This window comes from Branchiostoma belcheri, unplaced genomic scaffold, assembly GCF_001625305.1.
Source record: "Branchiostoma belcheri isolate BF01 breed outbred unplaced genomic scaffold, Haploidv18h27 scaffold59, whole genome shotgun sequence".
In the NCBI taxonomy this organism is placed as follows: domain Eukaryota; kingdom Metazoa; phylum Chordata; class Leptocardii; order Amphioxiformes; family Branchiostomatidae; genus Branchiostoma; species Branchiostoma belcheri.
In genome coordinates this window covers 1355549-1369973 of record NW_017804231.1, presented here as the reverse complement: position 1 = coordinate 1369973, position 14425 = coordinate 1355549, and the positions used below count along the sequence as shown (strand labels likewise).

The window sequence follows — 14425 nt, the reverse complement described above, 5'->3', positions numbered from 1 at the left end:
TTTTCAAAAGTGACCATTCTACAATCAATAACTTCACATAGTACAGTAGTGGTCACCAGAACTATGCACATGGCATACATTTAGTAATTGATTGAGGTCAAGCCTAGTAAATTCAACAATCTAGGTCAGGGCAGTGCCTTGGAAATCCCTTTAATTTCAGATGAAATGACAGATCAAAAGTGTTCCGACTGATGCTCCTAACCAAAGCTAGGTAATCATTTCCACCTGTGATGTAAGGAAAGTCGTGTAATGAGCCTTTCCCAAGGACACAACATCAAGGGATGTAATAAGGGGATCGAACCCGGGACCTCTTGATTCCGAGACAAATGCCACACAATGTCACAGGCCACACAATGCTACAGGTATAGCATACAGCGTGGTCTTATACATTTACTTATAATACATTGCATAACTTACTTTGTTTTCTAGATAAAAGAGAACCAGTAGGATGACTCCATTGGCCACAAACAGCAGTAAGAGGATGAGCAGTAGAGAGTGTTTCAGTCTTTCGCAGTACCGTCGGTACAAGCCCTCAATGTCCATCTCATGAAAACGTTCCTTCAGCTTTTGTAGCGACCACTCGTTCTCCATGGAGGAGACGGAGTCCTGGTCGGCTACGCAGGGGGTCTCCTTGGGGGGCTGCTGCAGGAAGCAGTGCTGGGAGGAGGAGGTTTCCACCATTTCTGTCGAGACGGGGGAACCGTGGTGGAGCATGTCAGTAGGTCTGCCTTGTCATGTACGTCCAGCAGCCTGAAAAAGCATTAAAAGAATCAAGCATTATTAGTATGAGCAAATGCTGTTTTGTTTACATTACATACATGCAAATTATTTGAAGGCATGTGCAAATTAGCGGTAGGCAAGTCATTCAATCGTCACCCTCATTTTGCCTACAACTCACTGGCCATGATGTCATGGTAATCTCTCAAGGACCTATTGATGAGTCGGAGATAGGTTTTACTGTAACTTCCAACACAAAAATTGGACCTACCCAGTTGACTTCCATCAACACAGATGAACTTTCAAGCTAACATTATTGATGATACGCAATTTTCCCACATATTCTGCTGGGAAGCAACAAAGAAATACATGACTGTACAAATGTACCTGTTGCATGTACAACATCTAAGGTCTTATGAAGAATCAACTTGTATGTCAAGTGAAATCAGCAGAAATACATCATGGAGTCACCTACAGCACTGTAACAACAAAAAGGACTTGAGAACAAAGCTACAAAATCCAAGAAGGCCTGCAACAAATTGCTTCTACACTCAGTTTGGCTGTGTAAAGCCTACATGTGCATCACTGTCAGATAAAGTCATGTACAGAAAACAAGATTTTTGCGTGAGGAAAGGGTGAATACCCAGTAGGCCAAACCATGCACACATGGATGCCTTCTGTGAACTCAGCATATACCCTAGCAGCATTTAACGGATTCCTGAATGATTGATAGCAACAATTTACAATGTTTCTCCTTAGGGGAATGACCCGTATGATGGCCAAAAAGGGCAATAACCTGTAAAATGCACAGAAATGCCTTGCGGTACATGAATTACAGACAATCAGATTCTTTATCAGATTCAAAAGTACAGGGACTTTCGTATGGCCTACAACACAATGTACAATACAAGAGCCAAATATGCCCTAGAAACTCCACGTTGTATGTTCTTTTGTGAACATATTGGACTTTGTCAAGGTTTGCTGCATAACACAACACAAAACATAATCTTTATATCAAGTACAAGATTTTGTAGTCATAATCAACATCAAGCTTAGGACATTACGGCATTAGTTTCACTGTGGTAAAATACTGTTCACTGCATTACAGTTGCAACAATGCAAATTACATCAATTTGTACTATTAATGCACTTCATCCATGCATGTACCCTGGTGACCAGATTTCAAGGTCATACAGGTTAAGTCCTAACAATCTGTTGTCTGACAAAACGTGCAGTACAGATTGCTGCCTGTCATTACCTCCACTTTGTAAAGTTTTGGATGCAGCATTTTCTAGGAACTCATTTTCAAAGCAGTTTTTCCAGGCAATCACAGGGCAACCTTTTGGAAGGAAAAGCCTGTACTAAAAGCACTTGAAATGGTGACATGTTCCTTGATGCAAGGTCGCAAAAACTGGCTAAATTATCAATAATGACAAGACGAAAGCGATGGAAAAGAAATCTTGAATGCAAGTTGAGCATATTTTATGTGCCCTGGCCATCGTGTCATCAACAAAGTGGTGGGTCATGGTCGCAACACTCAGGTTTCAAATATCTGAGCCTCATATACATGATGCAGTGTGCAGGAAAAATAGAGCTGGTACATGCACAACTCTTAGAAAGATACTGAGTGTACCACTTAAAGCTTGTTGCGTGTGGAAAGTGGTCTAAGAATCTTGTCTTTTTTACAGCTTCACAGGCATGTAGTGTCAGCTGGATAATATCTACATTTAGCAGTCAGTTACACCTTAACTTGAACCTTTGCACATCTAATCTCTAAGCATAATTTGAAGCTAGTATCGACTGCAAATGTCCCTACTGTGCATGGTGACAACTATAAAAGTCCTTGAAAAAACAACCTTTTAAATACATAATCCTGGCTTGGCATCCCTTGAACTAAAAGTAATTTGTCATATTGAAAACCCCCATATTGTGAAATTCTAAAAATGAAGTTGACTACTATCAAAAGGGTTACGTTTCCACTATCTGTCAGTGACAAGGTCGTAAACAGATCATCTCTAGTAAAAAGCATTCATAGCTGTTACATAACAAGAATCATGACGGGACCTCGTAAAACCTGTAAGACTCAAGATTCTGATTGAAAGTTATCCACATTCTGCCTCTTAAGTCTTATATATAACTTCAAAAGGTGAAGGTGAATTGAGTATGGTGCTACCTGCATAACAAGTGGCACCATGAATAGATCAGCTATGATCATCTTAAACTGAATTAGATAACTTGAGCTATCTAAAATTAAGTTAGATATCACTTTTGTAGATACGTCATGTGTCAGTAGATTAGAGAAAATCTAGAACCCAATTTTCCATATATTAATATTTACACTGTTCATTCAATCATGCAGAAATATGTGCCTGATGACTGACACTAAATGATCTTTAACTACAAGATGTCTTGAATGTTCAAATTTATTTCCTGTTCTTTTAAATTAAAATTTGTCATCAAATAAACAACTTACTTTTGGTTCCTATCACACTCCTATAGTTGCTGTCAGTGCACTCTCACAGTAATTTTTCTTTCAGACCAATTTCAATTTGTGTTTCAGCATTTGCAGGCCATGTTATAATGTAAAAAAATTATTATTATAATTATAATATTAAAATTCCTACCTCTGCAATCACTCATAAACATCTCTCCAAAAGACAGCTGCACAACAGTATGACCTGATCCATTATTGGCTTGCTTAAGTACTATAACAGACTTACTAAGGTCCTGCCTGTAAAGCTCCATCACCAAACATAGCTGCACTCCTCTACATTCCCAGGCTGGGTGTAGGTTACACGCTCGTAATACATACATGAACCCAGCTCCATGAAAGGATAGAGCACGATTAACCATTCTGATAAGTACATACTAAGTATGTCACAGCATCATTCCATCTGATAAACAATGTATATATTAAGTCTGTTTCTTATGGAAACTTGTAAAATGTATCATGTTTCTTGACGTGACAGCATATACTGTTACCAAGTTTAGAAAACTAATCTGGGCATAATCTGCGGGGCTATCCAATTTTTACTCCTCTAACTCGAGTCTAACATAAATATTGTTTCAACTGGTCTGGCCCACATGTTTCCAAAATGATCTTCAGATAGAGAGAGACAACTGGGATCTCATCAGAATCTTGTCTACGTGCAGTACTCGATCTTCCAGAACAAAAAAAAAGGTCGTCCAATACCAGTAATATAATGAAACCAAAACACTCCTCTAATTCGAGTCTAACATAAACATTGTTTCAACTGGTCTGTCCCCCATGTTTCCAAAATGTTCTTTTAAATTAGAGAAAGACAACTGGTCTAGTACTACATACTTCCAAGAGGTTCAGACTTAAGATAGATAGAGACAACTGGGATCCCATCAGAATCTGGTCTACGTGCAGTTCTCAGGCCTGAGGGATCAACCTTCATGATTAATGACCTTCATTCTGGTCCCTGTCTGTAACCCTGAGGTCACCATCTCTGTTCTTCTCATCCATATAACAGGAGAAATATAAGCTTTCAAGGTGACTGTCTTGGTACTATAATTCTGGGTACTAATCCCCTAGCCTCTATCCAGCTTCAGAAGTGCTGATGGAAAGAGTAGAGACCTTGACACTTTATAAGAAAGTACCTTCGGGACTGGCAAATAAAACTGCTTTAGCAGGTCAACTCCCCTGGAATGTTTTCTGTCAATTGGGCCATTTTTACTCTTTCCAGCCAATTCTGAAGCCATGGTAAAGGCTTCTAACCACCTTCAAAATTTGGCTGTGCGACAAACTTGAACGTGGCGGTCACAGCTCAAAATTAATTGCATTCTGATATGGTTTAGATGGACAATGCCATGCAATCCCCAAACAATGCCATTCTCTGCCAATGTGACTTTAATGAATTTGATTAAAAATTAGACATAGGGATATGATACCGTAAATCTCCAATAATTAGTCTTCTAAATTCATATCATCTGATTACTTTGAGGATGGCAACAGTCACCCTGTATCATAGTCTCATAGTTAATATATACTGACTCTGCTTCTTCAAAAAAGGTTATATACATTCTACTGTCTAATTGATCAGTTTAAATTGGCTGCAATTCTAAGAAGGCCAATATATAATCATTATACTTCTTCACTCTGTAAACAGAATTTTAACAAAAAAGTTTCAAAATGGCTTCATGAATCAGGCAGTTCACAAACTCCACGTAAATGATGACAAGACTTTTCATCAAATACAGAGGGAAGTATTTTATGACTCTCTCAGTGGCAGACAGCATGCTTCCAGCTTAACCCATTCATCAAATTAATCCAAGACAATAAACCAGAACTACACAAATTAATAGTTTGCATACAGACGCATAACATATATTTACTTACATGTAGTGTTATGCAGCATACCATTACTTTGCTGCCTAAAAACAAGCATCTGTGTGAAATTTAAGTGCCAATATTATAATAGCAGACTTTGAACTAGAGAACACTTCGTGTACATTTGCATCAAGGTACATCAATGCAGTGGTTTGATTAAAAGTTGAAATTCACTGTTTGAAGTACAAACCAGCCCAGTATGTTGACTTCATGGATCCTATCGTAGCATTTGGGGCTATCATGCCTAGGCCTGTTTTTTTTTTCACCATCGCTTCATATTTTTCGGAAAGAAATATGAGACCCAACAATTCAACTTGGTGTGGTGTTAGTCTTCAATATAGAGTATATAATTAAGTATGATTCATTGGTACAAAAAATTACTACACTCACTATATCTGACCCCATCGGTGCAGGTAATTTATTGGTAATCAGATAGATATTCATATATGCCCTTGAACTATGACTGCACGCTTGAAGGCATTCGTTCATGTCAATTAAGCTAAATAGATACGTTCATACCCAGCTGAATACAACATCTAAAAACAATAAGGTTTCATGAGTTGGGAGAACAGAATGAAAACTGTCAAAAATTTGTCAGACGAAATTTGTCAGCAACGAGACGCTTATTAATGAGCCTTTTGAATCATTCATGTGGAGAACACAGGTTTAGAACATCATGATATGATATATGAAAAATGCATGAAATATGTTAAACCCCTGCTGACAACTTCCTGCTGGTATAAGTAGTAGGAAATTACTGTAAGCCTATTTCCTTCCTCCGACTTAGCAATTAAGTGTGGAAAGTTACATGGGGCGTCAGCAATTGCTGCAATCGAAATGACATATTAAGTGATTGTGATGAAAACCAGACAAGGATAATCCTACACATAAACTCCTTGAGGCTAAAGTAAATATGGAAATATAGAAATGAGAATTGAAGACTGAGCAGATACATAATGTAACACAACTCTCATAATTCTACTGCTATCAAGCATAATGTCAAGGCCTTCTCAAGCAAGTCTGAACACCTGTACATCTGAGACTACTGAATCAGATGCTGCATTAGTGGAATTCTTCAAATTCATTCTTTTTTACGCTACAATAGGCCATGCTGATTTGATTATATGGATGACATTCTCTGGGAACCCCAAAACTGATGCGAGCGTGCGAATAAAAAACGTTTGCAAAAAAAAGTTTCCTTCATTATGAAATCTGAAGGTTGAACAAAACACACTTATATCTTATCTTCCTTTTTATTCCTTCACATTTATTTCTTGTCCTTTGGAATGGATTTTGGCATTCTGCAACATGAGTACCATTTTCTGTGGAAAGACTGTAACAACTAGCTATAGGAACACAAGGGGCTTTCTTCAACTGCTGCAGCCAACATGTGCACAAGTTAATTTAGAACCAGAATATTTTTTGTAAATGCGAAAAAAATGAAGCGGGCAAATCTGAAAACCAATCAATTAAATTGGTGCGGCCTTACATGCGCATGTAGCTGTTCTAAACAGAATCAATGTAGTACACAATATCTGGCATGCCAAAGCGTGAATATGAATAATGTACCTGCAGCACATATTGATATCACAAATTTGGTATGTATGATTATCGATCCCTCACATGTATCTATCATATCCAATTCACTGGGTCATGACATTTTGTGATTGTGCAGGGCAATTTTCATTGTCATTGCCTCTGGGTAGATGAAATCTCTGTTATCTTTTTATTGCCGGTATTTCTAAAGTGAATAAGACGATACACTCCAGCAAATGATCTATTATCAAGTGAAATTATCTCAATTCACATCATAAATGCTATCAGCAATTGGACATGGCAACGATTCACTTAAAGGTGTCCAATTTTGTAGTAAAGTAGTTTTGTAGGAAAGGTGTTAAGCTGTTCAGATATTTGAACAGTGGCGTTAGTGTCCGTTTGACGTCTGGCAATGTTAAGATCAAGGTTGTCCTAAGAACAGGTACGAAGAATAAAGTCAGCTTTGTTTTTTAGTTCAGGATTAAGTGTACAGACATCTTTCTTCTTGTCTCCGCCTGTCTTACCTCTTTTTGGTTCTGAAGTCTCTTGAAGCGGTAGACCCACAGGGGGGAACTTTACCAATAGCCTCTTCTCTTCTTACAGTATTTTTTTTTTTTGCAAATCAGAAAAATAAAGGGGTGAATCTGAGAACTAACTGATTAAATTGGTGTGGCCTAATCCTAGGATATTCCAGTGTTCTTGGAAACTCCTGGGTGAGACCCTACAGGGATAGCTACTTTTTCAGCATCGTTTCTCTTTGAAACGTGAACAGAGGAAGTCAATCCTGAACCAATCCAAGTCTCACAGTAAATGAAAACAGACTGGAAAATGTCATGTAAATGAATCCTCCCCGGAACTGAAATCCCACGGGTAATACAGACAGCTTTGGTTGAAATGCTGACAAAAAGAGTGAAGAATTGTCTTCATGCCACGGCTGACATCATTATAAAGCCTTCCGAGCATGCAGCTGCCTCTGTTCTCAAAGTGGTCCATTTACTGCCCAAATCAATTTATGCCAGAAAGCCTTGCCCTTGATGTGCGCGGTTGTGCAGATTAGAGGTTATTGAGTTGCACGCGGGGCTTGACAGCCAAGTGCGCATGAAATGATGATCTAAGTTTTGGAACGCAGCTGTGCGTCAATACCAGGAATTGGACAATTTTGTACAGCGGTACAATTTGCTCCTGCTATCATAGACACAAATAACAACAGGTCCTGCATATACAGATGTGTGCGGTTGCAGAGACTAGAGGTTATTGAGTTGCACACAGGACTTGATGGCCGAGTGTGTACAAAATGAGAATTGTTGATAATGAGAATTGTGCCCCTGGTGCTGTGGCCAGTACACAGCTACATCATGTAAGCTACACACAACTAATAACTCCTAATTGTTTCATCACAGAATAAATTTGCAGATATATTGATTATGATAAGAACTAAGACCCTCCTATTCAAACCTCTATTGATCTGTCTGGTAGAGTGGCGAAGGTATTAATTAGGTGCATTATACTACACTCCCATACACTACCATTTCCTAAAACCTAATCATCATTCACATACATGAGAAAACAACTAATGTACCTATTTCCATAAGTCTAATACTACAGTAATGTTGTGTCACTTCATCAAGCAGTCTTGCACATATACCCTATGACAAGAAGGTTAATCCTTATAGGAATTCACACTCAACTTCCAATGGAAAAGTCACAACACACAGTAACCAGCATTTCAGCACCAAGGGCAGTACATATAGAATACAACACGGTGTATTCCGTATCGCCCGAGGTACCAGCCCGACCGCGCGTCGGATCGCCCGACGGCCGAAGGCCGGAGGGCGATCCGATCCGCGGGAGGGCTGGGACCGAGGGTGATACGGAATACACCGTGTTGTATTTTATTTATGTCATACCCACCCAAGAAAACGCGCCTTTCAATGCGAAATGAGCGAAAATTTGGTGTCCCTAAACCCAAAAAATGCGACAACATCAATTCCAACCTCCGAATTTTGTATTCGAATTTCGAAATCGGTGCGCGCGGTTAGGCCGAAACGCGTTCGAATCATTCCACGGAACATTTGGAAGCCCCGGGCCGTACGCGTAAAGAACCCCCGGGCTGTACCGCTAGTTATCACACGGGCCGGAACACCCGTATCGAACGTAATCGCGGCCCAGGTAGGACATAAAAGGCTGTACATCATCTTTTTACTACAATTATCACATCAAAACAAGGCTCATACAAACCACTCACATGTTTTGGGTTACAATGTAAGGGACTGTAAAGACAGATTTCGTTTAGCTCAGACTTGAAAACTTTAGGGTTGTACCCATTTGGGAAGCATTCACAAGAAAGCTTGTTCCATACTGGTGTATTTCTAGGAAAGAAGCTTTCAGCGTGGAACTTCCTCCCGAGAGTTGGAGTGTGGAGGAAGAAAGGTGATCTGCTTCCATAATAGTGGCAATTCCTTCACAGCAGTGGTACTCCAGTTGGCTGTATTTCTATTATCATTTACAGAATATTGAACGTAAGGACGCCGGTGCTCAGGCGCTTTGTGATGCAGTAAACAAATAAACACATCCTCCGTTTGAGTTTTTACCGCATCCATCTACGACAGATTCCTTTAGCCTTTTCGGTGCGCTTTCAACCAATGAGACACAACCGAGTGACGCTGGTCTTTTATCCCTGTGTATGCTGTCCGTTGGTTTCCATTGATTGCCACTTTAATAGACCAGTTTATCTTTCACTGATCGCGTAAACTGCTTACGTAACGGGGGGACATTTTGAATAGAACACCATGATGATTTTCGTAATAATCACTTGAAGATTAAGGAAATCATTATGACTAAGAATTTACCACTAAATATAAATAGTTGGAAACATGTCTTGTTGTAGGACTGCACCAAATCTGTACCTAAATCAAAAACTCCTGGACCTATACCTTAAGCATACAGCCCTAGTTGCTAGTCCTCCCCAACACTTGTTCAAACAAAAGTGCTCTTCCTTGCACTAGATACAGAACTTCGAATTGACCCACATTTCACCCACATGTCAAGATTGCTGACTGAGCACTTCAAGCAACACTGGAGGTTTTCAACAACTCTTGTTGCTATAGAAATAGCAAAGAGTAATCGGCTGATTCAAGGATAGAGACTTAACCGTAGTTAACCTCTACTTCATACAGTGTGCGAACACTGGCTTTCTACAAATTCATGAAGGTACAAGACTGGATTTAGATGAATACATGTACAGGTGGTGTGGGGAGATATCTGAGGAAGAGAAAAATGTACAAAACATCAAATCTATTGCTTACCCTTTTTAGTTGTTACTAGACTAAGTGTAGTACCATGCATTTTCCTTGGAAAATAGACATTCTCAAAACTGATAAAATTTTCCTTGGAATCTTACCCCATTCACTTGAATGTGTGTTATGATAATCATGCGCCACAATGTTCAATGCAATTCACAGAAAAAAACAATGCTGCCTAGGGCCCTGGTTTGTTGTGTGGTAAGGATTCTCTGGAACTGGCAAATAGTGCTTAGCTCTGCTTGGGAATAATCATGATGTATTACTGTAACTAATGAAGTCCCAGTGCACATGTATGGTACTCCCTAGTGCCTAATCTCAGGCTTAGAATTGCGCTGGGGATTATCCTTTGTGGTATTAGACTAGTCTTGACTGGTTCTGAGTTTTTATGAATAGAGCAGTGCACATTTATGAAGACAATCCCAGAGAGAATGCAAAGTGTTAAAGCCCATATACTTAATACATTTATCAAAGATAGCAAGAACCTGTCATCTTTTAGTGATATCTAGGGAAACCCGGCATGTTTAAAAATTCATCAATTCCAAGAAATAAACTGTATTGTGGAGCCAGACGTCTTTAATACTTTTCTAAATATAGCAGGAGTCCCTTCATTTCTATTCAGCTGAGATGTGAATCTGAATGTATGAAAACCCTGATATGTTTGTTTCCTCTCAGGGCACTTGTACTGATAAGGAGAGATACAGGTAGAAGACGTGTTCTAGACGTTTCAAAGTTAGGCCATATTGACTTGATTAAATGGATGACATCCTCTGGGATCCGGGAATCTCCAAACTGATGTAAGCGTGCAAATAAAAAATGTTTGAGAGACAAAAAAGTTGACTTCATTATGAAATGTACATGGTCATGAAGGTTGAACAAATGGATAAACACATATTAGAGTATGGTACAGCGAATAATAGACTCTACATTCTCATTTCTTCACATTACCAGTATCTCCATTTGGCATTCCATGACATTAGTATCATTTGCCGAATATATTTTCTTGCAATTCACAATGTATATTTGCTAATTTTGTAGCTGCTTTGTACAATTTACAGAATGGTCAGAAAATTTTGATACAGAAGAAAATTGCAGCCTGGATGTCATCCATATAATCACATCAACATGGCCTTACAAGTGATAAGCACATCAAAGCTCCAACAATATGAAGGCCTTCTTTGATATTTCCTCTGGTTTCTTCATGCCTGAAATAGGCTTTTGTGTCACTAAACCCTTAGGCTCCTTTTTAACCCCTTCTTTGGACATTCGTGTGGATAGCATATTAGCTCCAATGAAGGGACTTGAGGGTGCTTAACCCTTGAGAAAGCAGATTGATGTGATCCAGCTTAGCTGATGTTCTGGACATAAGGACAAAATCTTGGCATCCAAGCTTCAACGACCTGGAGTCAATCCTAGGCTGTATACTTTGATTAAATGTACAGTAGTTAATTATAGATTTACACTCAATGTACCAATATTGAGTCCCTAGCAGATTACTACAATCCTTACCTACCAACAGAAATGCACCCCTCAACAAATGTATGAAACAGCATTTCAAAGTGTTAACCTAGACCCCCTAGCATTTTCATTCCTCTGGTTTGATGATTTGTGCCTTTAGCACTTGAAATGATTTTATGTCAAACAAAATTAAGATGATGGAAAAAAATTGCAGGCTGGCTAAAACACTGGTTTGAAATGTATGCTGACTCTGTGCCTCCTGTAGTAGCATTTGGGTCTACCACTTAATATCTGTTTGTCTTCCCAATTTTGCCTGCCCGCTCAATTAATTTCATGCAAGTGCCAAGAAATTGAAGTGATGCACCTCCTCTCCATAGGGAGACTGCAAAAAAAGAGATCATGTTAAAATTTGGATTCAGAATATTAGTGACCAGATTATGATTCAAGGCCGTGACTTGTGTTCCTAAAGTTTTGGACCACGTCCCATCAAATGACAGTAGATTACATGGAAATGGGTCAATCGATTCAACATCTAACCTCCTCTGTGCTCTGTCATAATGGGGTCATTTTATTACCAGCACGTCAATAAGATCTTACACACGGCACAAATAAGGCAAGCGCTGCCATCAATATTTCAGCATATGGCTTGACGTCATGTGTTCCCTTGGGACGGAGTAATCTACGAGATGTCCCTCACAAATAGGATTACACAGGGACTACCCTTTCCATTGCAGATGGTTACTTATCATTAGGGAGATGGCATAATTACAGGGCAGCAGCAGCCCATTTTCTAGGCATTTGATAACTTTATTTTCAGCATGCTTCACAAGATAAGACAGATTTTTGCATAATAGAGCTTAGACTGCCATTTCTGCTATTTGAATGATTTCTATGATCTGCTACCATTCACTCTCATTCGTCCAAAACTGAAGTGTGCCGGTAGTACAGCTTTCGCATGCTTAACTGTATCTGGAATCTGATATGTTGATACAGGAACTTAATCAATATGGTAGGCTGATCACAAACAGTAAATCAAATGGCCCTTTTATAAAACAACCCCGAAAACAATGCCTGTGTAATGTGTTTTCAGATGCTTCAAAGATACAGCAAAATTTTCCCATATTTTCCCTAAATCTAAACACAGAAAGAAAGCTTTGCAGGGTAAATTCTCTGGAATTCCCTACTGCCAGACTTAAAATCAGCAGCTGAAACACTTAAGAAATTCAAACAGCTGTATGAAAAAGAATACAAATGTCATGACTACTGGACATTGGTATACAATCCAGTAGTTTTATTTTGTCCTGGATAAATAAATAAATGAAAAAAAAAAAAGATAAAGAAGATGAAATACTTACATGTATAATGCTGGCCATGGGCAATTTACAACAAAGGGAAAGACAGGAAACCGATTTTCTTTGATATTTCTAAACAATTTCAGCAAAGTGCACAACAGCCACATGATCAGCACCATGGACAGCCACAACATCCCGGAAAAAAGTCTTCATCCCATATTATGTTTTATCACGGAGAACAAAGAACAAGTGCCCGAACTAAAAATAAGTACTTTGTTTCTCTGCAATGCTTTGTGCGTTTTGAAGTACCATCAACCTTCCTTTGAAATAATTTATAATTAGTAAAATTGCTACTCCCTACATGCTATTTTTTGCTTGCTGGAAAGGCATAGATAGATTGTTCAAATTCTACTTGAAACATAACTATACATACGGTACTATTTGTACATTCAAAAGCTGAAGAAAATGTATTATGGCTAGTCTGAATATGCACAAAGCAAAGGAGGAAACCAATCGCAGCTGTCTGTCTGAGTGACAAAGATTACTATTAGATAATTATGATGCGTATTCAACTGTTTAACTGCTTTGTCTTCAGTCATTGCCTTCTCACATTTTGTCTACTTGATACAACTGCTTTGTCTGTATAACAGCTTTCACGTCATAGTAGACGCAAGTATCCCGGATGTTTAGGTTAATGGTAACGTGTTTTCACATCATTGTAAAGGGAAAGTTCAGACAATAATGGATTTATAGATTAGTATTGGGAAACTGTGTTGCTACCACTTTCTTTCTCCATGCTAATAATTACCATGACCATCCATCCGTAGTGATTACAATGAATCAAAAGACATTGATCGATGGAACAGACAAGATACCGGGTTCCTGTGGTTAGAAATATTTCGCTACTCGTTGCAACAACACCCGCTTCAATGAATGCAAGATGCACACTACATGCAGGTAAACTAAGTATCAATAAAAGTAAACAATTGGATCCTTTATATTTTGCTGTCACTGCTTGAAAACTAAGCTTATATGCTATATGTGTCAGTTTGGATAAATATTCTGGAACAAGCAGATTGCAGATAATTGAAGACTGGAAGAATTCTACAGAAAGTAGAACCAAATTGAAAAAAAAACCTGATAGATAGAACAAAATTCTTACTACATGTTAAAAAAAAGCCAAGCTGTTAACAAAATGCTGACATTTTGTAGAACATATTGCTAGCAGGCAAATCCCCCTAATGTAGATAGACAAGGCCTAGACTACGTCGATGAAGGTTAGACATCCAGGTAATACGATATGCCAAAAAACAGTTACTCAAGCAACTGGATATGATTTTGAAAACGTCAGACGTTTTCAAACGTTTTCTCGGCACTCCCAGCCCCGAGGACAGACAACACTTAAGCTCCTGTCCTGTATAACAGGAGCTTTCAGACTAATTTGTCTTGACTTGTCTGACTTTTGTTCCTTTTTCGACTTCCAAAAAATTTGCTTTCCCCTCTGGTCTCTCAGTCACTGACGAAAGCTAGTGGATACTAGCTGAAACGTCTGACGTTTTCAAAATCATATCCAGTTGCTTGAGTAACTGTTTTTTGGCATAAGTTTACAGTGTGAAAATGTGAAAGGCTAAGTTTCTGAAGCCTTGGCATACACGTATCTAACATGATGCATTTTGTTCCATGTAATGCAGTACAGTTAAGAAAAAATGTATTTCTTCTTTTATAAAGTATTTAATGATTAAAAGGGTAAACCAGCAAAAATAGATATT

At 38.7% G+C, this 14425-nt stretch overlaps 1 protein-coding gene across 5 annotated transcripts in view; it reads right to left on the bottom strand.

The window, feature by feature from the left end:
- Nucleotides 1-14425, bottom strand: part of LOC109481983 (adenylate cyclase type 2-like) — a 54280-nt gene that overhangs the window by 21801 nt on the left and 18054 nt on the right. For 4 of the 5 annotated variants that reach the window (XM_019784596.1, XM_019784600.1, XM_019784598.1 and 1 more), the window contains exon 2: nt 418-750. In XM_019784596.1, coding sequence (XP_019640155.1) covers nt 418-714 — 297 coding nt within the window. In that variant the 5' untranslated portion in view covers nt 715-750. Of the gene's footprint in view, nt 1-417; nt 751-3341; nt 3396-14425 lie in introns of those variants that run through there. The other variant, XM_019784599.1, reaches the window with a different exon arrangement.